The following is a 27,989-nucleotide window of genomic DNA, read 5'->3' on the forward strand; positions in this document are numbered from 1 at the left end:
GGGGTTGTACCAGAGATTCTTTAAGTATAGAGATATGCCAACATAATAGGTTTCTATGGGCACCTAACATGACCAGGTTCCGGTCTGCCTAAAGGTGCGTGTCATAATGCTCCTAGCATTGAATAGAACAGTCCTCAGGTCTGCCTAGGTCTGCCTAAAGGGGGATTTCCCCCCCAATAATAGAACCCGGAAACAATGGGCCAATGGAACCTCTCTCTCTCTCTACTCTCTCTGATTGTACTATCTAGTCCAGTGGTTCTTAACCTTTTATTCTTGAAGCACCCCCTTAACTGCGCTCAAGACAAGCTGCGCACCCCCCCCCCCAACCAATACTTGAATACGCTCTAAAAATGTACAAATGATTTATTATTTTGTGTGATTCATTACTTTGCATGAGGGCCTGATTATAGTGTTTGCTTGCAGAATTTTGGTCACACCCTCAACTCAAACAAAATTCCACGAACCCCCTGAAATCTCTGGTGCAACCCCAGGGGATGCCCGCCCTGCACCCCAAGTGAAGAATCACTGATCTAGTCCTAGAAGCTCAACAAGATATCGCCCCCCTTCTTGCAGTCCTAAGGAATACTGACTAATGCCCTCCAACACCCCTCCTATTTTGGGACAGAGATGAGACCAATTCTTTTAGTAATCATCACAGCACAAGTTTGCATTATGAATGAAAAGACCAAAGCGAATACGTTTGGTTAATAACATTTAAATGTTATTAAACTTCTGAATGAAGTGAGACATAGATTTAGTATGAGACTACCCAGGGTGCAATGCTGGGTGAGGGGGGGAGAGAGAGAGAGAGAGAGAGAGAGAGAGAGAGAGAGAGAGAGAGAGAGAGAGAGAGAGAGAGAGAGAGAGAGAGAGAGAGAGAGAGAAAGAGATGAAACAATTGAAACACATGTGCGCACACGCGCACACACACACACACACACACACACACACACACACACACACACACACACACACACACGCACACAGACACGCATGTATCCTCTACATGAATGCGCACACCCCCACTCTTGTACATACATGAATGTACATATGAGATGATCCACAGGAGCAGCATTTACCTCACAACAGCCTCACTGAGGAGGGTATTTCATATAACCAAAACCCAGGGTAGAGAGGGTGTGTGAATGTGGTGTGGACTCTGTGCAGGAGGGTCATTTTGTCTCCAGAGATGCTGTAGAAGGCCAGAGTTCCTGCCCTGTGATCCACATACACTCCTATTCTGGAGCTGGCCACTAGAGGGAGATCAGTCTTTTCATCATTGTGGAAGAAAGAGGAGCGGGGACTATTGAGGACCAAACACCAGGACTGATCATTACCTCCAAGCACCCCGTCGTCCTCATCATCATCGTCAACATCACGCTCTCGTTTCCTGCTGATGCTTTTATATGACACTGCTATATTAACCTCTCCACTCCACTCCATCTCCCAGTAGCATCGTGCAGACACACCCTCTCTACACAGCACCTGAGTATGCCAATCAAATCTGTCTGGATGATCAGGATATGACTGGGCCCCAAGTCTCGGCTCCACCCTCCTGTTCCCCTCAGACAGATGGAGGACTCTGTGTACTGTGTTTGGATCCAGAGTGAAGTGACAGGAATCTGATGGAGGAGAAGACAGGAAAAAACAAGTTCTTAGCTCTTAGTTCTGATAGCTGTGTGTGTTTGTTTGGTGGTGGTGGGAAGTTGTGTGTGTGTGTGTGTGTGTGTGTGTGTGTGTGTGTGTGTGTGTGTGTGTGTGTGTGTGTGTGAGTGTGAGTGTGAGTGTGAGTGTGTGGGGGGGTGTGTACAGTATAGGGAGGAGGTGAAATCCTTGGAAAGTGTTTTTTTGAGGCTGTTTCGATCAAAACTAGTAAGGAAACCATGTAACATTGATAAACTTGACAAAAAAATGTTCTTTACAAAAACAACTGTTAGTATCAGGGATGCAAACACAACCATGGTCAAAAATCAGTAATGCCAAAAACGCACAGTTTGCACCCCTGTAGAATAATGGAAAAATATTGTTCAGTACTGAAGTATGACATGTGTGTGTGTGTGTGTGTGTGTGTTCAACTCACACTGCATGAAGTCCTCTCTGGTAACTGGTTCAGCAGTAAGAGCAGGGTCATCAGACACTGACACAGAAAACAACACATTGGCCTTAATAAGTGCATCAACACCACAATATGAAAACATCACATTGGCCTAAATAAGTGCATCAACATCACAATATGAAAACATCACATTGGCCTAAATAAGTGCATCAACATCGCAATATGCTCCACATTCAATCCACTCAGAGCAGTGGAGATCTCACAACAAAGTGACATCCTGCAAGTGATTAAGTCAAAGGGATTCTTCCTAACCAAGTACTGAACATTGACATGTAATTTAGGAAGTACCAAATTTCATCTGATTTGATGTGACAAATAGTTTTCTTTTTTTGAAGAAAATTGTGATTTCATTATAATATTATTATAACATGGTTTTGTTGAGTAGATGAACAAATCAATTATTGGAATAGTTAAAAATGTGGGCAATGAATCTACAATCCATGAAAGTTTAACATTTTTTATGGAACTACGGAAATAAATCGACTTTTTCCATGAGATTCTTATTATTTAGCCTGGAGCTATGTCAAATGGCTTCAAGCTGTTCAGAATGCAGCTGCCAGGCTTCATACCAGGACAAAGAAGTGGGATCACATCATGTCACTCCTGTTTTAGCCTCACTGCACTGGCTCCCAGTATGATTCACAATAGATAGATGTCAAATTCATCAATGTCAAAATCATTCGACTACATTTCCCTGCTACTGTGCTAACAACTTGTTGCCATGCTTGAATTAACAGACTGTGGAGGCCGTTAGAGGTCCTCAGTAATGACTTACTGTCTGGTGGCAGGAGACCCTTACTGTCTGCTCTTCTGACTGGGAGTTCAGGATCAGTATCTGCAGACCAACACAGAGACACACATTCACCCACATGCATTTCACATCCAGTGGCTTGGGAGGTCTGGGCATCAATGGGTACTTAATGACATCATGCTGCATGCTTGAATGTGTCAATATACTTGTTTCTAAATCGCATGACAATATGTAATCTGTTCAGTCACATCATTCAAATCCTTCTGTATGTTCTCATCACAATAAAAAAATGTAGATTTGGTGTTTGTAGCCATGGGCGTAAATTTGGGTTGGGACGATCATGATAGGCCTATGTCACGACCAATATTCAAGGGATGTAAAATAGTCCCCACCAATGTTTGACATATTAATAAAATAATAACAATAATAATAGTAATAATAATAATAATAATAGAATCTAGGTCAAACCAAACCTACGCCCTTGTTTGTAGCACTTTCCAATTATATCCAAAATACCAATTTTAAGTGTCAGTTTAAAAAAAAAAAAGATGGACATAACATATGCACGGCAACACATGCATGGACACACAGTGTGTGTGTGTGTGTGTGTGTGTGTGTGTGTGTGTGTGTGTGTGTGTGTGTGTGTGTGTGTGTGTGTGTGTGTGTGTGTGTGTGTTTAGGAGGTGGAGACTCACACTGAATGCTCTGGATGATCTGGAAATGTATCATAGCTACAAGAGAATACAAAGAGATCAAATATCAAATGCTCATGTATCACATTAAACAGCTCATTGGCAATGTTGATGTTGGAAATTATATTATTTCTAATTTTGTCAAACCAGCAGCAGATATTTTGTTTATTTCCTGCTTGAAGACTGACTCTAATTTCTCCTCCAGCTGCGTCTTCAGTGCAGACACAGATTCCTTCAGGGGCTCCAAGGAGAAGCTTTGGCTGAAGGTCACGCTGGTTGAAGTTGTGGTGTAAGGCCTCCCAGTGATGGACACAATATTCTGCACAGAGAAACACACACACTAGGGTGAGGTAGACTTACTGACATGAGCCCTTGGTCAGCAGGACTCTCTAAAAAGTGATGTTATCTACCTTGAGGAAATGGATGGGATCCTGTGTCAGTGAAAGCTGCTTCATCTCAGCATCTGTCCTCCTCAGCTCAGCAATCTCCTGCTCCAGTCGCTTCAGGAGATCTTCAGCCTGACTCACCTCAGCCTTCTCCTGAGCTCTGATCAGCTCTGTCACCTCAGAGCGCCTTCTCTCAATGGAGCGGATCATCTCAGTAAACATCCTCTCACTCTCCGCCACTGCTGTTTCTTCACCAGACTGCTCGCACTCACGCACGCACGCACGCACGCACGCACGCACGCACGCACGCACGCACACACACAGCATTGTTACATTGTTTTTTGTAAGGATTGGGAGCCCTTCTTTACTCATAGTTGTCAATATGTCTCTAATGTATTACTTGCTAAAGTAATTCTGTAGCAATATTGCTCAATTGGGTTGCAATGCCATTGCCGAATTGTTTAGCTGAAACTTAACCCAGACAAGTAACGCAATGTAAGTCTGGTTGTGAACGATAGTTCCCCTCACAAACAGTATTAGAGCCATGCTTGTGTCTCAACTTATCATAACTATGATCTAACTACTACATAACCAGAAACCTGCTGCAGATTGTCTTCTCCTCTGGTCAGTTCTCACCTTGAGAGTCTCCACAGCCTTCCTCAGCTCCTGCAGCTCCTTCTCCTTCAACTGGATTATCTGATGGCATCTCCTCTGGCTCTGCCCCAACTCCTCCTGTACCATCAAAGCAACATTTAGTGAATTGATACTTTATTTCTGGGGTTGTACTGTTGAGTGAGGTGAAGTTGGCTGGTAGCAATTCTTCCCAAACAGTTCATAGAATGTGATGATTTACATTACACAACATAACATTGCATTTGGCAGAACACTTAAATCCAAAACAACTTACAATCGAGCAGGGGTGTCAAAAGTAAAAGTAGATTCATGGTGTAAGTACAACACTATTATATATACTGTCAATGGGTATGACATAGCGTCAGGGGTGTCAAAAGTAAAAGTAGATTCATGGTGTAAGTACAACACTAGCATATGATATTACATAGCTGTTACACGATTCATTCACTCCATTACACCTGGAGTGAGTGCATTTCATTGATCATTAGGTGGATGTGCAGTCTTGTTATATTTAAGTTTTGTTAGGCCTTTTTATTTGTATTGTATTAATTATGTGCTCAGGAAACTGCGTTTCCTTTTCTTAAGGGGGAGGGTGTCATGTCCCCAGGAGCGTGGCTATCCTCTCTGCTGCTTCTTGGTGTTTCAGGTGGTTGATGGCTGGCAGGTGTGCTGATTGCTGATCAGTACAGTATTGCAGGCCTACCCCAAACACAATTGCGTTTTTTTTTTATATTAAACTATTGAATCTTGAGGAACTCATCCATAGAAATCATTTATTTTATTCTATTAGATATATATAAAGCCAAGGGGCATAGTGTAATAATGAATCATGAATGCCTACTATGGTGTAACCTGAAGTTCAGGGAGTCTCCCTGATAGTGGCTCCCTGATGCCCTCGATAAAATCTCCCTGATTTTAGACTATGTGTTTTTTTTGTTTTTTTAATTGGCAATGCGGGACAGAGAAAAATAATGACTTGTGCGACATGAGTGGAATACTTCAAATACACTTCGTAGTAGAACGCCCTGCAGTCCCAGGAAAAATAGGCATGGGTTCCATGCACTGGACAATTAGAAAGGACATGAACATAAATGTTTCAACACCAATGCTGTTGTTTTTTTTTTGTAGGGGGTGTCAAGGGTCCCTGAAATTAGTTTTTGGAACTTGGGATGTCTGAAAATGGCATCAGTGATAGGTCATAATAACTTACATAGGCTAGTTAATTTATTCTGATAAAATACACTGAAATGGCAACAGCAGCATGGTTTAACTTGAAATCACGTTTATCAGGGCGTCAGACTGGCAAGTTAATTTAAATAGTTATTGTTGTGTGGCGTTGTGTGTAGTTTGAACAAAAAGCTGCAAATTCAAAGCTTTTTAAGTAAGTAGGCCTAAGTAGAGTAAGGAATTAAATTAACTTGGCAGTTGGTATTTTCCATACAGTGTACACATATTTTACCTTTTTCTGACTCCATTCTGCCATGGCCGTGTTTGTGTTGTGATCTTTATGATCTTCCAACAGAAACCTACAGAAATGGTGTGTGTGTGTAATTGAGAACTTTCAAGTAAGTGCCACGAGACAGGACTTTACAGACGTCGCACTCCAGGTCCAGCAGCACATTCAACAGCAATTGCAGTTTGTACTTGCCATCGCTTCCTGACGTGTTCCAGTCTGATTCTTCACTGCCACGCTAAAACAGTAGCTGCTCCTCAGAGGCAAATTTAAAAGCAACGTTACAATCGTTTCTCCCGCTGTGGCGATCAAAACTTCCTGGCTGGAGGGAGACAGACTGTGGTGTATTCATGGAGTACTGCTGCCATCTAGTGGCCATGTTTAGTAAGACATAGCAGCGTGCATTCCATTACAGAATCCTCTCATTTCAGTGAATAATCTATTGAATCGCTGACGCTGAACAAAGTACTTTAGTAGTCACTGATTCTTAAACAAGTGGCTTAAACACGTTTTCATTTTGAAAGAAAAGAAGTTGTTGTAAATGAAGGTCTTGGCTGTGCAGCTGTGTATCGTATCAACCTCATATTTAACTTTTTTCATAAAATATGCCATTTTGTCCACACCATCAGACACAATTAGAAGGTTTTTTTTTACTGTGTTAAAGTGAAAGGCAAAGGACCCGGGCCTGAATCGAACCTGAGTAAGCCGCGTAACAGGCGTGTGCCCTACTGTTAGAGCCACAGTACAGTACAGTGTGGGAAATGACATGGCTAAAGTGGAGCAGCCAGGTGGCCAATCTTGATTAATTGCACATTGCACCAGTAAGAGCAGAGAACAAAGATTTCAACAGTTTTGCTCAAACTATTGCAATGCACACATTATGACAGTTCAAAAAAGGAGGAATTCTTGGTGTGTATGTTACTGGAGCAGCAAGGAGGAACTCGCACACCACTGATGCCGATGCATAAATGATTTTAATGCATAAGGAAAATAAAGAAGGTGCTACCCAGTGAAGTGCAAAACGTTTTCGGTCCTTCAGACCATCATCAGTGCCAAACTTTTCAAATAAAAAGACACGCCCAGATATAGCCTAGGTAGGCGGAACGCAACTTGTCCATTCAACCTAACCTGAAGACAGATAAAGGTGTCAATCAAGATACTGTTTCCTGTAGGATATAGGCCTAGTTACGTAAGGATACCTAGAATATGTATATATGGTATATGACATAAGGGCATGTGTTACTGGTGCATCTTTGATCAAGCAGCAAGTCTTTGTGGTGTATCAAGAGCCATGGTATCCAAGGTAATGTCAGCTTACCACCAATCCAACAGGATTGACTGTGGATGCAGAGGAAGCTGTCTGAAAGGGATGTTACAACTCACAGCAAATCCCAATTTAAACCCTGCATACAATGAAACACATCGCAAGCAGTTGACATTAATATGGGAACACACATTTCCACAGAGATGAGACAATATTACAACAGTTAAACAATCTGCAGACAAACTCATTTGATACCTACACATTGCGCTACTGCAAAAAACATTGTGTGTGTGTGTGTGTGTGTGTGTGTGTGTGTGTGTGTGTGTGTGTGTGTGTGTGTGTGTGTGTGTGTGTGTGTGTGTGTGTGTGTGTGTGTGTGTGTGTGTGTAACGGTGACCAGACAGGGTACTGCACTTAATAACCAAAATCCAATCACCGTCAGCAAAAAAAAAGGTAGTGGGTGCGAAAAATGAGATGAGACAACAGTTCCAATTTAAGCTCTGTGAGTCTTATTCAAAAATATATTCCACCAAAAATGGTACAAAAATACAAAAAAGAAAAGGGTATTCCTCAAAGTCATTAATTACATTACATTACATTACATTACATTACATTAATTAATTATTATTTATTACAATTAATTACAATTATTAATTATTATTATCATTAATTAATTAATCCAACAAAAATGGTCCATTCAAAAGGGGCAAAAAGAGAAGGGAGAAGAGTGGTCGTGTATTGTGTCGTGTGTGTGTGTGTGTGTGTGCTGAATGCGTGAGTGGGTCAAAAATATGTTTGCGAGAGTCACGAACCAGCAGAGTCTTAGTAATGATTTAACTCACTGAGTTTTCAAGTTCAATTCTGGATCCTTCCCAGTCATGCAAAGTTGCAAACAAAGAAATCCAGTGATGTTTCGGTGCCTCCTATACGGCCATGATAATATTTAGATCTGCTGTTTGGTCCTGCAATCAGTAAGCGTGTGTGTATGGCTCTCGTGTCGTGTGTGTGAAACTGTGAGCTTTTTAAAGAAAGAGAGTGGCGTGAAGGTGCAACGCTCACGCTGATTGCAATGCGCTTAATTAGCCAGAGCCAGAGCGCAGCACGGTGCACGGCTCAGTGCAGTGAATCAGAGGGGGGAATCGGAGTAGAAGGAGCCGTCCGTCACAAAATCGGTGTAGACCTTCCTTAGGGTGTTCTCCATCATTTCAGAAGGGGTGCCCCAAATTTCAATGTCATTAAGGTCATTTTTATGGGGTAAATCCAAGATGGCTGCCCAAAACGAGCCAATAGTAGTAAAATGCTGTACTGCCTGGACATAATGGTGTTATGGGCCAATCCACCTATTTGTGTGTGATGTATACAAACTGAACTTTGAAAATATGTGCAAAACTTACCATAAAAACAATGTTATATATGTCTTATTTAGATTTAAAAACAGGAAAATCATAAAAACCATGGTCAGAATGAGATCACTCTACAATTGAGAGCTCATTTCTGGGCATTTAGCTATTGAACCAACATTCATTAAGAGTTTTAAAAACTTGCAGTGGGTCATATCTATAACATCCAAAAAGAAAATTGTGGTTAGAAAAATTGGGGGAGAAGAGATAAACCCTTGAACTGGGCCACACATAACTGTCCCAATGTTAGCATGCTAGCATTAGCAGGTTCAGACACTCAGTCTGCTCACAAACTACTACTACTTCCTTAGGACCCCCTCAATGATTTAACCCTATGAGTCCAACTGAAATATATTCATATCAGTCAAGTCAATAATACATGTACATATCAAGTGTCAGTGACAGCTTGGATGATTTACTATAGGCCATTACAAAATAAAATGTATGCTGATTAATGTTCAGATATGTATATCTCAGTCCTAAGTGTACAATGGAGTGATAAGGGCATTTATGCTTAGGAAATTATGAATAATCAATATGCAATACACCATACATACAGTATATTGACAGATACTTTATGTTTTAAAGGGACACTGTGTGAGATTTTTAGTTGTTTATTTCCAGAATTCATGCTACCCATTCACTAATGTTACCTTTTTCATGAATACGTACCACCACCATAAAATTCTAAGTATTCATTATGACTGAAAAAAATTGCACTTTTCTTACATGGAAAGGGGGATCTTCTCCATGGTCCGCCATTTTGAATTTCCAAAATTAGCCATTTTTAGCTGCAAAAATGACTGTACTTGGACCATACTAGAAAATATTTGTTTAATACTTAGTAAACTTTCATGTAAAGATCAAATTTGGCAATAGGCAGCCCAATTTCAATAAGCAGCATAGTTGCAGTACCTTTTTTGACCATTTCCTGCACAGTGTCCCTTTAAAAGAGCAAAATGGTAACATGTCTGTTTTTCCATCTACTTTTGGCTTTAAGATGACATGTTGGCTACCTAACCACTTAATTTATTGTTTGCTCGTTATTTTTTATTTGTGGGTGTGGTCCTTTGTTTAAAACATGTCTGCCTGCCTTCCCTCTCTCACATAGGCTACTAAAATAGTCTTTCAAAAACTTAAAACAACAGCATGTGAAAATCCTATTGGCTTTGGAGGGCTAAAGTCAAAGTAGCCTAAAAGTCATCAAGACTATACTGTACTCTACTGTATTGCACTGTACTGTACTCTACTATACTGTACTGTACTGTACTGTAATGTGATATACCGTACTGTACTCTACTGCACCGTGCAGTATGCTACTGTACTATACTGTACTGTACTGTACTTTATTATACTGCACCGTTCTGTATGCTACTGTACTGTACTGCACTCCACTGCACTGCACTGTACTGTACAGTACAACTACATAGAACTGAAACATGTAGAGCGGTGGTGCTCAAACTGTGGTACGCGTACCACTGGTGGTACTTGAGACATCTCTGGTGGTACTTGGAATGCCATTATGAACCTCTCCTGTACTGACTGGCAAAAGTGAATATGGAAGGCCTTTACTGCGATATTCTAATGTTGGTTGTCAAGGTGGTACTCGGAGAGCTCAATATTTTCTCACGGGGTACTTCACACAAAAATTTGAGAACCACTGATGTAGAGCATTCTGAGAACATGTACAATATTATGCAAAGGTGTAGTGGGAATGAGTTATGTTACTGTCACCACTCAAAATCTTGAAGGTTAAAAAAAGTCTTGTGGCATTTTGTTTGGGGGGGCGGGGTATGATAGACTATCCTTCCTCCCAGACTATTTGTGTGCCTTGCATATCAAGAAAATGAGTACAGGTAATGATTTACTTTCATAGTATATACCATATGAGAATTGTTGTTCTATATAGATATTTCTCCTATGGGTAAGGGTGGCAAAAGACCTACGGTACATGTTGTCCATCAGCTGTCAGTTTTGATAGCAATTTAAGTACTCAATGATTACTGAGCTAACTAATACAACTTTTGACACAAGTACTAGGTGAGGACTTGTCTGCAAATAAAAAAAAACAATTTACCTCTGTCTTCTTACTCAACATATACTAACAAATCATTTCCATTTATTTTGAACTGAAGCCATACTGTGGCCTACAGTAGGCCTATATTGAGTAATCTGTAATGTCATTCTAAAGATGACTGAAATGCTCTCACAATATGCACAATGCCTTGTAAAATTAGGTGATCTTATAGGGTTCTTCATACATATGGAAAGGTCCTGTCCTTTACCCTCTCTCATACAAATAAAATACGTATATCTGCTATGGAAATTAGAGGATGGAGAACACACTACCTAGGGCATATTGCACTGACACTAGCAGCAGTCTATTCTCACCATAGTTTTAGTGTGGGCAATGCTCATTTTAATTCAGACCAAAAATCTTCTCAAATCGTTCACAATGTTACATGCTGACAGACTCACAGACTCGCCCATACTTTCACACTGTATACATTTTGTAGTTTTATCAATCTGGTCAAGCAGGCTACCCTTGCTTCATCTCTGCTGAGGACTATATTAACATTGTCAGCTAAGTATAATGTCATGTAATAGCAATGTAATGCATTACCAACATGACATATTGTATATGACATGGCAGACAATTTTTTTTCAAGGGACACCCCTTCTAGGATGTCTTCAAATCAGTCAAGGAATATGTGTACCGAATTATATGCTTCTATCCAGCGCATAACGATTTCTCGGCTTAGAGTCCCTACTATATAGAGATACTGTATGTGCAAAGTGTGTGTGTGTGTGTGTGTGTGTGTGTGTGTGTGTGTGTGTGTGTGTGTGTGTGTGTGTGTGTGTGTGTGTGTGTGTGTGTGTGTGTGTGTGTGTGTGTGTGTTTACTTACACTGTAAGAAGTCCTCTCTGGTCGCTGGTTCAGCAGTAAGAGCCTGGCCATCAGACACTGTGACAGAGGGGCAGATAAACATCGAGGTTCTCATTAATATTGTCCCCCATTGTTTGACTCTACCGCAGTGGTTCTCAACCTGTTTGGAACAAACGCCCTCTTGACCTCATCATAAGCCTCCCGACGCCCTCCTTGACCGCATCATAAGCCTCCCGATCCCCCCTTGACCTCATCATAAGCCTCCCGACGCCCCCTTGACCTCATCATAAGCCTGACAATACCCCCCTTAGAATTAAAAATTACGATGGATTTATGCCCCACATTTGCAACTGAGCACTCTCTCAGCTGCCTCAACGCCCCCTAACACCTCATTGGGTCTACAGCCCCCACCCTCTGGAACAGTCTACCTCTCCATGTCCGTCAAGCCCCCACACTGGCTACGTTCAAAAAGCACCTAAAATCACACTTATTCACTGAGGCCTATGGTCCTTAACCACTCTGCCCCAAACCCACCTCTACCCCCCTCCTCTCCTCTCTCTCTATTCCCCTGCCCACTCTCCTTTTGTAAAGCGACCTTGGGTTACTTGAAAGGCGCTATATAAAACCAATTTATTATTATTATTGTTATTATTATTATTATTATTATTATTATTGAGAGACCAAGTTACCGCGACCTCAACATGGAAATGTGACCCTCGCTGTGGTGTCAATATTACATCCTGTGTCTACTTACCTTATGTTGAGGTGAACTACCGCTGTGGTGTCAATATTACATCCTGTGTGTGTGTGTGTGTGTGTGTGTGTGTGTGTGTGTGTGTGTGTGTGTGTGTGTGTGTGTGTGTGTGTGTGTGTGTGTGTGTGTGTGTGTGCGCGTGTGTGCGTGCGTGCGTGGGTGCATGCGTTGAATACTCACACTGTATGTTCTGGATGATCTGGACATGTTTCGCTGCTACAACACAAAAAAACACATTATGAAATGGTTATCTTACATTAGCTGGGTCTCTTAGCGTCCAAAAAGGGCCTAATCGTTACGCGCTGGATAGAAGCACCAAAATCGGTGTAGACCTTCCTTAGGGTGTTCTCCATCATTTCAGAAGGGGTGCCCCAAATTCCGATGTCATTAAGGTCATTTTTATGGGGTAAATCCAAGATGGCTGCCCAAAACCAGCCAATAGTAGTAAAATGCTGTACTGCCTGGACATAATGGTGTTATGGGCCAATCCACCTATTTGTGTGTGATGTATACAAACTGAACTTTGAAAATATGTGCAAAACTTACCATAAAAACAATGTTATATATGTCTTATTTAGATTCAAAACAGGAAAATCATAAAAACCATGGTCAGAATGAGATCACTCTACAATTGAGAGCTCATTTCTGGGCATTTAGCTATTGAACCAACATTCATTAAGAGTTTTAAAAATTTGCAGTGGGTCATATCTATAACATCCAAAAAGAAAATTGTGGTTAGAAAATTTAGGGGAGAAGAGATAAACCCTTGAACTTGGCCACACATAACTGTCCCAATGTTAGCATGCTAGCATTAGCAGGTTCAGACACTCAGTCTGCTCTTCAGATAAAGATGGCAAACAATAATTTTAATCCCACTTACACATGTGCACACACACACACAAACTACTACTACTTCCTTAGGACCCCCTCAATGATTTAACCCTAGGAGTCCAACTGAAATATATTCATATCAATCAAGTCAATAATACATGTACATATCAAGTGTCAGTGACAGCTGTCAAATGACAAATGTATGCTGATTAATGTTCAGATATGTATATCGCAGTCCTAAGTGTACAATGGAGTGATAAGGGCATTTATGCTTAGGAAATTATGAATAATCAATATGCAATACACCATCCATACAGTATATTGACAGATACTTTGTTTTAAAAGAGCAAAATGGTAACATGTCTGTTTTTCCATCTACTTTTGGCTTTAATCTAGATGACATGTTGGCTACCTAACCACTTAATTTATTGTTTGCTCGTTATTTTTTATTTGTGGGTGTGGTCCTTTGTTTAAAACATGTCTGCCTGCCTTCCCTCTCTCACATAGGCTACTAAAATAGTCTTTCAAAAACTTAAAACAACAGCATGTGGAAATCCTATTGGCTTTGGAGGGCTAACGTCTATAAGACTATACTGTACTCTACTGTATTGCACTGTACTGTACTCTACTGTACTGTACTGTACTGTACTGTAATGTGATGTGATATACCGTACTGTACTCTACTGCACCGTGCAGTATGCTACTGTACTGTACTGCACTGTACTGTACTGTACTGTACTAGACTGCACCGTACTGTATGCTACTGTACTGTACTTAACTAGACTCCACCGTACTTTATGCTACTGTACTGTACTGTACTTTACTTTACTGTACTGCACCGTACTGTATACTACTTTACTGTACTGCACCGTACTGTATGCTACTGTACTGTACTGTACTATACTCTACTGTACTTTATTATACTGCACCATTCTGTATGCTACTGTACTGTACTGCACTCCACTGCACTGCACTGTACTGTACAGTACAACTATAGAACTGAAACATGTAGAGCGGTGGTGCTCAAACTGTGGTACGCGTACCACTGGTGGTACTTGAGACATCTCTGATGGTACTTGGAATGCCATTATGAACCTCTCCTGTACTGACTGGCAAAAGTGAATATGGAAGGTCTTTACTGCGATATTCTAATGTTGGTTGTCAAGGTGGTACTCGGAGAGCTCAATATTTTACAGGGGGTACTTCACACAAAAGGTTTGAGAACCACTGATGTAGAGCATTCTGAGGACATGTACAATATTATGCAAAAAGGTGTAGTGGGAATGAGTTATGTTACTGTTACCACTCAAAATCTTGAAGGTTAAAAAAAGTCTTGTGGCATTTTGTTTGGGGGGGGCGGGGTATGATTGATGATGAATGACTATTCTTCCGCCCAGACTATTTATGTGCCTTGCATATCAAGAAAATGAGTCCAGGTAATGATTTACTTTCATAGTATATACCATATGAGAAGTGTTGTTCTATATAGATATTTCTCCTATGGGTAAGGGTGGCAAAAGACCTACAGTACATGTTGTCCATCAGCTGTCAGTTTTGATAGCAGTTTAAGTACTCAATGATTACTGAGCTAACTAATACAACTTTTGACACAAGTACTAGGTGAGGACTTGTCTGCAAATAAACATTTTTTTTATCTCTGTCTTCTTACTCAACATACACTAAGAAATCATTTCCCATTTTGAACTGAAGCCATACTGTGGCCTACATGTAGGCCTATATTGAGTAATCTGTAATGCCATTCTAAAGATGACTGAAATGCTCTCACAATATGCACTTGTAAAAATATAGAATTAGGTGATCTTATGGGGTTCTTCATACATATGGAAAGGTCCTGTCCTTTACCCTCTCTCATACAAATGAAATACGTATATCTGTTATGGAAATTACAGGATGGAGAACCTGCTACCTAGGGCATCTTGCACTGACACTATCCCATTCAAATCGAGCATTAGCAGCAGTCTATTCTCACCATAGTTTTAGTGTTGGCAATTCTCATTTTAATTCAGACCAAGAATCTTCTCAAATCGTTCACAATGTTACATGCTGTCAAGCACGTAAGCACAGACTCACCCATACTTTCACACTATGTACATTTTGTAGTTTTATCCATCTGGTCTAGCAGGCTACCCTTGCTTCATCTCTTCTGAGGACTATATTAACATTGTCAGCTAAGTATAATGTCATGTAATAACAATGTAATGCGTTACCAACATGACATATTGTATATGACATGGAAGACATTTTTTTTCAAGGGGCACCCCTTCTAGGATGTCTTCAAATCAGTCAAGGAACACGTGTACCGAATGATATGCTTCTATCCAGCGCGTAACGATTTCTCGGCTTACAGCCCCTACTACATTACACAATTGCTAATGCACTGTTAATGGTGGAAATGTTATAATTTCTAGGGTCGTCAAACCTGCTGCAGATATTTTGACTACTTCTTGTTGGAAGGTGGAATTTAATTTCTCCTCCAGCTGCATCTTCAGTGCAGACACAGATTTCTTCAGGGGCTCCAAGGAGAAGCTTTGGATGAGGGTCACGTTGGTTGAGATTGTGCTGTAAGGCCTCCCGTTGATGGACACCAGGCTTGTACGAAATTCCGAATGGAAAGAATTTCCATTCAAAATAATGCCATTATACCAACACTAGGTGGTGCCATTACCTTGAATTTCTTTGAATTTAAGCTACACCACCCATTGGAAGTACATAGAACACCACCACCTAGTGGTCGTATTATGGCATTACTTTGAATTGAAATTCTTTCCATTCGGAATTTCGTACAAGCCTGATGGACAAAATGTTCTGCACAGAGATACACACACACTAGGGTGAGATAGACCTACTGACATGAACCATGGTTTGAACTCTGTAAAAAGTAAAGTTGGCTACCTTGAGAAAATGGATGGGATCCTGTGTCAGTGAAAGCTGCTTCATCTCAGCATCTGTCCTCTTCAGCTCAGCAATCTCCTGCTCCAGTCGCTTCAGGAGTCCTTCAGCTCGACTCACCTCAGCCTTCTCCTGAGCTCTGATCAGCTCTGTCACCTCAGAGCGCCTTCTCTCAACAGAGCGAATCATCTCAGTAAACATCCTCTCACTGTCCTTCACTGCTGTCTGTGCACCACACTGATAGGACACACACACACACACACACACACACACACACACACACACACACACACACACACACACACACACACACACACACACACACACACACACACACACACACACACACACACACACACACACTACACACACTACTTTACACACATTACTATCTGTGGTAGTCAGACTACATGTATTAACATTTATGGTTAACGCCTCTAGGGGGAGCTCCCTAGCTAATATAATGCAAGACTTATGGGGACATATCAGTTAGTTAGTAGAGAGAAGAAGATAGATCAAGCCATGGGCTAGAGACATGTTAGGTTGATGTATGAGTGTGTGAAATATTTAACGGCACGAAGCCAAAAGAGACAACCTTTCAAGTGTGATGATTGCTACAGCCACCGTAGGATATCACACTATCATTCAATACAATTCTATGGGGTTGTGTAATTGGTGACTTAATTAAATTGCAATTAAATCCTGGTAAACAATGTGACCTATATACCGTATAGACCCCTTTAGAGTTTGTAAACAGATATGACGGAATTTGGCTGCGTGCGCATTGTTGGAGCAAAATCGACCATGCGCCATTCACTTGTACAGAAACTAGCCTTTTTTACATACAGCCTCCCCATTCCCTATTTTACCCATGCCTGCAGTTCACCTAGGGGGCGCTGTCAAGAGAGCACAGCCCATTCATTCTGAATTGAGCCCTTTAGAGTTTGTAAACTGATATGACGTAATTTGGCTGCATGCACATCGCTGCCTCAGAATCCACCATGCTCCGTTCACTTGTACAGAGATTCAACAGGTGTTTTTTCCGAAATAAGATAACGGATAACGGATGCTCGCGCTAACTTCAGATATGCAGTGGGCACCATAGACACGGGCATTCCTGGCGATATCATCAGTCAGTAGTTTAATGTCTTGTAACAACAAACATCTCCTATGCTTCTGGAACAGCCTCTTCCCTCTCAAAATAGCATAACAAGTGTACTTTTCGGAATCTCTATTTTTTTTTATCAACGTACATGCTTCAGATCTTTCTGAATGGAGTCTGCACTCCCCCTAGAGTGCAGTACCACCCAGAAGAGTGGAGTCTCTCGTAATATCCTTAAAACATCTCTGGTGTGTTTGAGTCAACGATGTGCACGCATTCATGAGGACGTCGACTCTGAACAGGTCAACAGAGTCTGCACTCCTCCGTTGCGCCCCTAGCGTGCAGTACCACCCAGAAGAGTGGAGTCTCTCGTAATATCCTTAAAACATCTCTGGTGTATTTGAATCAATGCTCACGCATTCAGTGATGATGACGTGAATTCTGGATGGGTCAATGGTTGTTAACATTACTTCCTCAGGAAAACAAAATCAGAGTCATGCTTATGTGACAGCTCGTTATAACTAATTTCACTGCATAATCAGAAACCTGCTGCAGATTGTCTTCTCCTCTGGTCAGTTCTCACCTTGAGAGTCTCCACAGCCTTCCTCAGCTCCTGCAGCTCCTTCTCCTTCAACTGGATTATCTGATGGCATCTCTTCTGGCTCTGCCCCAACCCCTCCTGGAACATCAGGAATCAAAGCAACAACATGCAGAATTGATACTTTATTTCTGAGAGTGTAGTAGGGTACATGGTTGTGTGAAATGAAATTGTTCGGCACAAATTCTTCCCAATCAGCTGATTCAACGTGACCTCATGCCAGACGTTAAAAGTGTGTACAAATATTTTTTTGCAGTTTATTTCCAAAATGCATGATGTTGCGAATTCACAAATGCTACTTTTTCATGAATAAGTACCACCGCCATAAAATTTAAAAGTATTCATTATGACTGGGAAATGGCACTTTTCATTCATGACAAGGGGGATCTTTTCCATTGTACTCTCATTGTACTTTGGCAGCAGCATAGTTGCAATACCTAATCTGGCCACAATCCTACACAGTTCACACAAGACAGACTGGCAGAACCTGTTTGACAGGTAGGAGGGAGGCTACACGGAAGTTGGCCTGTCAATGTTTTACAGAATGTCAGACATTGAACCCTTGAGATTAATATCTCTTGTGTGCCCTCTAAGTCCAATGTAGAAATAACACATTTCGTTCACAATAGCTAGGCCTATAGGCTAAATTAAGCCTACATACTGCATGAAGCCGTGCATATAGGCAAATTAATACACAAGTACATTATTTCCTCCTCTTGCCTTTTTATGACTCCACTCTGCCGTAGCTGTGATCGTGTCATGGCCTTTATGATCATCTACCATACACAGAAGACAGATGCAACTCTGGTCGGTGCGACAGAATATTTCAAAAACCTTCTTATGACGAGGACAGACCATCTCCTGTAGCTGGCCTGTGGCATCGATCATGTTGTGATTTCTACCTTTAAGTTCGTTGTGAGCTTTCAGGTGATTGTCACAGTACGACATCACACACTCCAGACAGGACTTGACAGCTTTGAGTTTTCTGCTGGTGCAGACGTCACACGCTTTGTCTCCAGGTCCAGCAGCACATTCAACAGGAGCTGTAGTTTGTATTCTGCTCTTCCTCATCTGATCCACGAGCTCAGAGAAAACATGATTCTTCTTTAAAACAGGTCTTGGAGCGAAAGTTTCTCTGCACTGGGGACAGCTGTAAACGCCCTTCACTTCCTTATCCCAAAAGGTGTCAATACAATCCAAACAGAAATTGTGTCCACAGTTAAGAGTCGCAGGATTATTCAGAAGATCTAAACAAACTGGACACATGAAAATGTCCTGGTTACTTGCCATCGCTTCTGCCATTTTCTTCAGTATTTAGCGACAGGTAGGCGACGACGTGCAACAGCTCTCCAGTGCAACTCAAGATTAGTTTAGTTTTTACCTGTGGCGCTCCCAACTTCCTGGATGTGAGTGGTGTATTCATCAGAGCCGTTTATAGATATCTATATACGGCTCTGGTATTCATGGAGTACTGCTACCATCTAGTGGACACATGTAGTAATGCAAGTTCATTAGAGAATGCAACATAAATGCTATTACAGAATTCCCCCATTTTTACCTCTGCTAGTAGGCCTACTATATTTTCTAGGTTCCAGGTGCCTTTTCACAATCTCTGCCTCTACTTCCACCTTTTCTAATCTGTCTGTCGGTCGTTTAGGCATCAACAGTAGTCAAATTAAAATTCAACATTTTGTGTTTTTTCCCCCACACCTGGGCCACATGCAGTCATGTTTGTTAATATGTGTTTACAGAACAAACTGATACAAAGGTAAGGGAAGAAAAGTGTCAGCATAGGCCTACTGTAGAATACATCTCCGTGTGTGAAGGCTACCTACAATATTCCTTCCTAACTGACTACATTATATAACTGTATAACTATAAATATATTTATGGGGCAGTCATGGATAAGTGGTTAGGGTGTCAGACTTGTTGCCGGTTCAACTCCTGACCCGCGAGGTTGGTGGGGAGAGTAATTAACCAGTGCTCTCCCCCATCCTCCTCCATGACTGAGGTACCCTGAGCATGGTACCGTCCCGCCGCACTGCTCCCTTGGCGCGCCATTGAGACTGCCCCCTTGCATGGGTGAGGCATAAATGCAATTTCGTTGTATGTAGTGTGCAGTGATCACTTGTGTGCGATGGAGAGATTTGTCACAATGACAATGGGAGTTGAAGTTTCTATGTATAAAGTAATTTCTAAGTCAGTTCACCAGGACAAGTTTCTTTTTATAGCAGTTTGTTTAAGTGACACCTTCATGTGATGTGATTGTTGAGGATGCCCATCATTTTTGGAAAATCTCAATTTAAACCCTACATAATATGCAACACATCGCAAATCACAATTTAAACCCTACATAATATGCAACACATCGCAACACAGCAAATGTAACAAATCTCAAACCCCAATTTCTCCTGTGCATAAATAATTACAGTATTGTAGCGTCAAGGCCCCCTGGAGTGGACTGTATGTTTCCCAATATGATTCCCTCTCTGTCTGTGTCCGTGTGTCCGTGTGTCCGTGCGCGCGCGTGAATCCCACTCCCTCGTGTCTTCTAGAATTCTGTGCCATTCAGTTTTGGGATTTGTTTTGATTGGGGAGAGGTTGTCTGTGCGAGAATAACTAAGGGATTAGATAGGACAGGTATTGATAAGGGGTGGACTTAATAATTAAGGGATTAGATAGGACAGGTATTGATAAGGGGTGGGGTTATAGGACAGGTATTGATAAGGGGTGGGCTTATAGGGCAGGTATTGATAAGGGGTGGGGTTATAAGACAGGTATTGATAAGGGGTGGGCTTATCCATCAGGGTTCCAAGATGCTCAGTAACGTTTAATAAGAGCAGACAAGATTTCAATAGAGGGCAGACGTGTGAACGTGTAATGGGGAGTTTAGTTTATTGTAAGTGAGTAGTTTAGTGTTTATTGTCTTCTTGGGGGACACGCCCTTTTGTCCGCATTAGAGTGTGAGAGGGCAGGAAATAAAAGAAGATCATTTGTATTCGCTGCCGTCACCCTTTGGCTACAGCTCAGCGCTACACTGCCCTACAATTTCAGAACGCAGTATAATTCAAAATGGCAAACTGAGAAAAAAGGCTTTAAAGTTTCCTTTCTGGCCACGCAACTGTGTTGGAGGTAAAGTGGTGATGACACTTCCATATAATACTTTTTTATGGTGGAAATTTATGCACACAAGAAAAAAAGAAAAATTCTTTTCTCATTCTCATTACTTTTTAGCTGAAAAAATCATTATACTGCGTTCTGTTGTGGTATTACTGTCTACACCAAAACCACGGTGTCAATGGAGAAGTGCAGTATAATGCGCATTATACTGCGTTCTTGGCTAGTACGACGTAACCTCCTAAAACCAAAAAGTGCAGTATAATCAGTTTTTATCGTTTTTTTCTGAAACGGGACCAAGTTGGACCAAAAAATGTTAACACAAGAAAAAGAAGGTATTTTGAAGCCAATTTCCGGTCTAAACCCATTTTCGACAATTTTCAAGATACTGCGTTCTGATATTGTAGGGCAGTACAGTAGACTTTAATTATTGCCCCCCCTGCCCAACCCCCCCCCCAACCCTCCCCCTAATTTGGGACAGAGATGAGACCACTTCTTTTAATCACCACTACAGCACAAGATTACATTATGAATGAAAAGACCAAAGAGTCTAGGTTTGGTTATTTGCATTTCAAATTTATTCAACTTTATTCTGAACGAAGTCACAGTGACATCAATCTTGCCTGAGACTACCCAGAATGCAACAGCAGATGGTCTTGCACTGACGCTAACTTCAGATATGCAGTAGGCACCACAGACATGGGCATTCCTGACGATGTCCTCAGTCCAGTCAGTAGTTTACAGTATTTGCCTACTGCTTGAACACTATAGGCTGATGCTTAGACAAAAATAGCATATTGTTAAGTTGTTGGTAACATAACTTAAACACAGTATGCCGTACCTTAAACAAAAGTTCTGCTTAACACTGTTGCAGCAATTCAGCAACACACGTTTTGCTTTATGCTACACACTTGCTCATGGTCACTGCACACTTTTTCCTTCATAAGACACTCCATTAAAAAATGAACACTCATCATATCATTGGGAAAACACATCCGCTAGAAAAACAAAACACACTGGATGTATGACAAGATTTAGGCACCGACAATAAAACACATGCTTTCAAAATTAACCACTATTCTGCCAGTTACAAAGTTGCATTCTTTATATTACATTGCACTTATTTTATTTCGTATCTATTTGTTTTACTTTGATGGCTACTTTGCTAAATTCACACCTTCCTACACTCAAACAAAACAACAAATAGCACAACGGTACTAAAGAGTAGAATATGGAGTGACATTGACTGACTCACGTTCTGTAAAACCTACCCTGATGGCAGGAGTAGCCTTTTATCTTCATCATCACATGTTAGGTATGAACATGATAGTTTGTAGAAATACACATAATAGTAGATGTCAGCTGCATATTGTGTCTGGAAATGTATTGTACTTCGTTACTTTACTGTAAGCAAACCTCATACCTCATACCCAAACAACAAAATGTTTTTCATTACAGCATGTTGACGTCAACCACATATTTATATCATATTTAGATGTTTGAAAATGTGTGAATATACGTAATAGGCTACACAAAAAAATGGTTCATACTGTAAGCTCACATACACACTGTTGTGTTGAGAGTGATGTACTGTTTAAGATATTTTGCTTCAGTTTACTGTAATGTCCTGTACTGTAAGGTGCAGTTGTGTAATGTACAGTATTGAATTTTGGGGTCTTGTGAAGATGTACATTCTGTGAGTCTGAATAGACTGGTACAAAAAGAAAGACTGCTGTGTTTTGTATAAAGTAGACAACTGTTTTCACGTTGATCTAATTTGTTTTCTCATTTGGTGCTAATGTGTCTTTTGACATGAAAGTGAGGTTTTGACAAAAGATTGCTGAGTTTTTCTGGCAATGTTAAGGTTTTGATAGCAGAGTTTCATGTTGGCATATATGTGCAGGGTTTATCTCCAAGTGTTGAGAGTTTTTGGTTTGTGTGTAGAGTTTTGACTCTATGAGCCAAATTTTGCAAATTGTGTGCAAGCAGTAGGCAAAAACTGTAATGTCTTGTAACAACAAACAAACATCATATGCCTCAGGAACAGCCTCTTTCCTCTCAAAATTGCATAATAAGTGTACTTTTCAGAATCTCTCATTTTTATGACTAACTTTTCGATGCAGTGCGTCTTCATCAGAGTCAAAAAGGCTGACTTTGTGCTCCATATGTTCCCAATCACAGGCATGCCCACATGCACAACATCTTCACTGATGATCCAGTAGCTAACCAAAACCCAGGTGTGTGTGTGTGTGTGTGTGTGTGTGTGTGTGTGTGTGTGTGTGTGTGTGTGTGTGTGTGTGTGTGTGTGTGTGTGTGTGTGTGTGTGTGTGTGTGTGTGTGTGTGTGTGTGTGTGTTCTGAATGGTCCACAGGAGCAGCATTCACCTGTTGGAACCTCACAACAGCCTCACTGATGATCCATCATATACCCAAAATGCAAACCCAGGGTAGAGTGTGTGTGTGAATGTGGTGTGGACTCTGTGCAGGAGGGTCATTGTGTCTCCCCTGATGCTGTAGAAGGCCAGAGTTCCTGCCCTGTGATCCACATACACTCCTATTCTGGAGCTGGCCACTAGAGGGAGTTTAGTCTCTTCACTATTGTGTATGAAAGAGGAGCTGGAGCTGCAGAGGTCCAGCATCCAGGAATGATCATTATATCCAAACCTATCATCATCATCACCTCCTTTCCTGCTGATGCTTTTATATGACACTGCTACACCAACATACTCTTCAGCCCTCTCAACCTCCCAGTAGCAGCGTGCAGACACTCCCTCTCTACACAGCACCTGAGAACACACATCAATTGTGTCTGGATCAAAAGGAAATGGTATCGGGCCCCCTCTACACTCCACCCTCCTGTTCCCCTCAGACAGATGGAGGCCTGTGTGTGCTGTGTTTGGATCCAGAGTGAAACGACAGCAATCTGATGGAGGAGAAGATGAAAAGAAACAAGTGTTTAGTCGTGATAGCTGTGTGTGTATGTGTGTTTGGTGGTGGTGGGAGGTTAAGTGTGTGTGTGTGTGTGTGTGTGTGTGTAGGTAGAGTATATGTACTACACTATGTGTATGTATGTGAGTAGTGTGGGCAGTACAAAGTGTGTATGTGTGTATGCACAGGTGTTTCTGTGTGTGTGTGTGTGTGTGTGTGCCCAACTCACACTGTAAGAAGTCCTCTCTGGTCACTGGTTCAGCAATAAGAGCCTGGCCATCAGACACTGAGACAGAAAACATCACATTGGCCTAAATAAGTGTGTCAACACCACAATATGAAAACATCACATTGGCCTAAATAAGTACATCAACACCACAATATGAAAACATCACATTGGCCTAAATAAGTGTGTCAACACCACAATATGCTCCACATTCAATAGACCAGTGGAGATCACATGACAACGTGACACGACAGGGTGTTACCGCACAAATACACCTACCGCGACAAGAGCGAGGCGAGCGACGGAAGTAATTGACTTTGTATTGAGTCGCGAGACAAAAGCGATTCTGGAGACTAGAGCGATTTGCGCGACGAGCGCGGCAGTTTGAAGTTGAGTCCTTTCAAATGTCTATGACGTGGTTCAGCGACAAGCCGCGACAGTCAATGACTGTATAGAGGTCAGTGACCACAGCCAATGGGAATGCTTGAATGCTTTGCCTTCTGCCTGTATGGACATACTGTAGTCTCTTGAATCGCGCGTATCGCTCTGTCGCTTGAATCGCATTGCACCTGGTCTATTCATTTTGTCATGATTGACCAAAATCTGACATGGACTGTCTTGACTTGACTTGACATTCTTCATATACTTCCTGTGAAGATTAAGATCATTTGATGTTAATATAATAAATACACTTTTTTACATCTGTGATTCAGAGAGTTATGCTTTACTGGAAAGTACAGCTTGGTTTAGCAGATCAAAACTCTAAGATCATTGGGCTGCCCACAGCAAAAGTAACGGCGGGTAACTAGCAGAGGTGGCGTGGAACGTTTGTAAACCTCCCTCCCAAAGCCTCATACAGTGTTGATGCCGTTGGGCTGAGGAACTGGTCCTTTAGTCTAAAGATATCGTACTGCGCCTCCCATTGCCGGACCGTTGTAGTTGACAAGGTGACAGGTTTGCATCCCCGGGGACTGTGCAAGAAGACTTCTGTCACACAAACCTATTCTAGGAGCTCACAAAAAGAGCCATTACCCTCAAGTAGGTATTTCAGAGTTCCCTTCTTTAACCACAACAAAATTAAACATTCCTTCAAACATCAGTCAATTCTTCTGTTGAATCAGTCTTAAAACCCCTTAAGACACGGCATTATAAATTAGCTGTTACCAGAATGGCAATGACCAAGTCGTAATGTATTACTAAAGGCCCTGTGCACCGTCATAGTAGTGTAGTACTAGAGTAGTTAACTTTCAATGTCTATTACAGCGTGCCACAGGAGGTACTGCGTGCATTAAGGGCTACGACTGTATGTATAGTGTTATCACTGCACGATGCCAATGTCTTCAAATGATGTGGTTTGTATGTATGCCTGTAGCTCTGCATGCTTTTATTTTGTCAGCTAGTGCTTACGCATGTGGAGCATGACACACGTGCAATAGTTTTGTGATGCTGTGTGTAAAAAAAAAAAAAAAAAGTGAAAGCCCATTGGGAAACTCCAACTCCCATTGGCATTGTGACACAGCACTCCACAGCACACAAGTGAACACTGCACACTGCACACAACGAAATTGCATTTATGCCTCATCCGTGCAAGGGATGCCCTTAGTGGCGCCCCATTGGGAGCAGTGCGGTGGGACGGTACCATGCTCAGGGTACCTCAGTCATGGAGGAGGATGGGGGAGAGCACTGGTTGATTACTCCCCCCACCAACCTGGCGGGTCGGGAGTCGAACCGTCAACCTCTGGGATGCAAGTCTGACACCCTAACCGCTCACCCATGACTGTCATGTATGTCATGCCTTAAACGAGTCTTGCTCAGGAATGCAACATGAATTTCAGTGCAAATTGACCAAGTACTATCGTATCATATTGTATCATATCATATATCGTATTAAGAGCCTCTAGCTTAAGACATCTTACAGGGCAGCATCTCCTGTGAAACAGACAGGTAAAGACATCAGGGCAGCATCTCCTGTGAAACAGACAGGTAAAGACATCAGGGCAGCATCTCCTGTGAAACAGACAGGTAAAGACATCAGGGCAGCATCTCCTGTGAAACAGGTAAAGACATCAGGGCAGCATCTCCTGTGAAACAGACAGGTAAAGACATCAGGGCAGCATCTCCTGTGAAACAGACAGGTAAAGACATCAGGGCAGCATCTCCTGTGAAACAGACAGGTAAAGACATCAGGGCAGCATCTCCTGTGAAACAGACAGGTAAAGACATCAGGGCAGCATCTCCTGTGAAACAGACAGGTAAAGATGAGGGTGCACTCTGCAGGTCCCTTAGTGGAGTGTGGATTGATTACTGCAATGGCCTTTTTACTTGTCTCAATGACAAATACATCAAATGGCTTCAAGCTGCCAGGCTTCTGACCAGGACAAAGAAGTATGATCACATCATGTCACTCCTGTTTTAGTCTCACTCCACTGGCTCCCAGTCTCCCAGTATGATTTAGAATAGATAGATGTCAAATCCATCTGATGATTTTGACTGACTACATTTCCGTGCTACCGTGCTAGCAACTTTTTGCCATGTTTGAATTAAAGGCTGTGGAGGCTGTTAGAGGTCCTCAGTAATGACTTACTGTCTGGTGGCAGGAGACCCTTACTGTCTGCTCTTCTGACTGGGAGTTCAGGATCAGTATCTGCAGACCAAAACAGAGACACACATTCACCCACATGCATCACCAATGACTTGGGAGGTCTGGGCTGCAATGGATATATATTGACACATTCACGCATGCAGCGTGTGTGTGTGTGTGTGTGTGTGTGTGTGTGTGTGTGTGTGTGTGTGTGTGTGTGTGTGTGTGTGTGTGTGTGTGTGTGTGTGTGTGTGTGTGTGTGTGTTTCTGAGGTAGAGACTCACATTGTATGTTCTGGATGATCTGGAAATGTATCATAGCTACAAGAGAATACAAAGAGATCAAATATCAAATAGTCATGTATGATGTATCACATTAAACAGCTCATTGGCAATGCTGATGAGTTATAATGTCTAATTTTGTCAAACCTGCTGCAGATATTTTGTCTATTTCCTGCTGGAAGACTGAATCTAATTTCTCCTCCAGCTGCATCTTCAGCGCAGACAACGATTCATTCAGGGGCTCCAAGGAGAAGCTTTGGCTGAAGGTCACGCTGGTTGAAGTTGTGCTGTAAGGCCTCCCAGTGATGGGCACAATGTTCTGTACAGTGAAACACACATACTAGGGTGAAGTAGGCCTACTGACACGAGCCCTTGATCAGCAGGACATTAACAAGGCTGTATTGCCATAGTTTGAACTCTAAAAAGCAATGTTGCCTACCTTGAGGAAATGGATCGGATCTTCTATCAGTGAAAGTTGCTTCATCTCAGCATCTGTCCTCTTCAGCTCAGCAATCTCCTGCTCCAGTCGCTTCAGGAGATCTTCAGCCAGACTGACCTCAGCCTTCTCCTGAGCTCTGATCAGCTCTGTCACCTCAGAGCGCCTTCTCTCAATGGAGCGGATCATCTCAGTAAACATCCTCTCACTCTCCTCCACTGCTGTCTCTTCACCAGACTGATGGCGTGCACACACGCACACACACACACACACGCACATAGCATTGTGACATTGTTTTTTTTAAGGACAGGGAGACCTTCTTTGCTCAAAGTTGTCAATATGTCTCTCTAATGTATTTCTATGTGTAAATTCTGTAGCAATATTGATCAACTGGGTTGCAATGCCATTGCTGAATTGTTTAACTGAGACTGAACCCAGACAAGCAATGCAAGTCTGGTTGTGAACGATAGTTCCCCTGACAAACAGCATTAGAGCTATGCTTGGGTCTCATAACTATGAGTGCGTTTATATGCAGTTCAGTATCCCGAATATGAGGCATATCCCGGTTATGATCATATTCGGGATAAGGTGTATATGAGCACAGAACGTTACATGTATTTAGTCTACATTCTTGGCCGTTATAG

General features: G+C 41.8%; 1 protein-coding gene across 1 annotated transcript; it reads right to left on the reverse strand.

Annotated features, from left to right (window-relative positions):
- Window positions 1–1,027: 1,027 nt before the first annotated feature.
- Window positions 1,028–27,442, reverse strand: LOC134445617 (tripartite motif-containing protein 16-like). The gene is made up of 6 exons (XM_063194664.1): window positions 27,349–27,442; window positions 27,057–27,228; window positions 26,913–26,948; window positions 26,632–26,691; window positions 24,051–24,107; window positions 1,028–1,622 (listed from the first exon to the last, which is right to left on the reverse strand). Exons 1-6 carry the CDS (start codon window positions 27,391–27,393, stop codon window positions 1,081–1,083), a joined length of 912 nt encoding a protein of 303 aa, XP_063050734.1. The 5' UTR covers window positions 27,394–27,442; the 3' UTR covers window positions 1,028–1,080.
- Between the last annotated feature and the right edge of the window lie 547 nt (window positions 27,443–27,989).

The sequence above is a fragment of the Engraulis encrasicolus genome, chromosome 3 (genome assembly GCF_034702125.1).
Source record: "Engraulis encrasicolus isolate BLACKSEA-1 chromosome 3, IST_EnEncr_1.0, whole genome shotgun sequence".
Classification (NCBI taxonomy): Eukaryota; Metazoa; Chordata; class Actinopteri; order Clupeiformes; family Engraulidae; genus Engraulis; species Engraulis encrasicolus.

What these genes read in the sequence shown, in the direction of transcription:
- LOC134445617 (XM_063194664.1), bottom strand. Translation starts at nt 27,393, where the DNA reads ATGAAGCAACTTTCACTGATAGAAGATCCGATCCATTTCCTCAAG. An exon ending in GATCATCCAGAACATACAAT is followed by an intron (nt 26,692 to 26,912) that starts GTGAGTCTCTAC and finishes TTTGGTCTGCAG; the next exon opens with ATACTGATCCTGAACTCCCA. An exon ending in GGGTCTCCTGCCACCAGACA is followed by an intron (nt 24,108 to 26,631) that starts GTAAGTCATTAC and finishes TTTCTGTCTCAG; the next exon opens with TGTCTGATGGCCAGGCTCTT.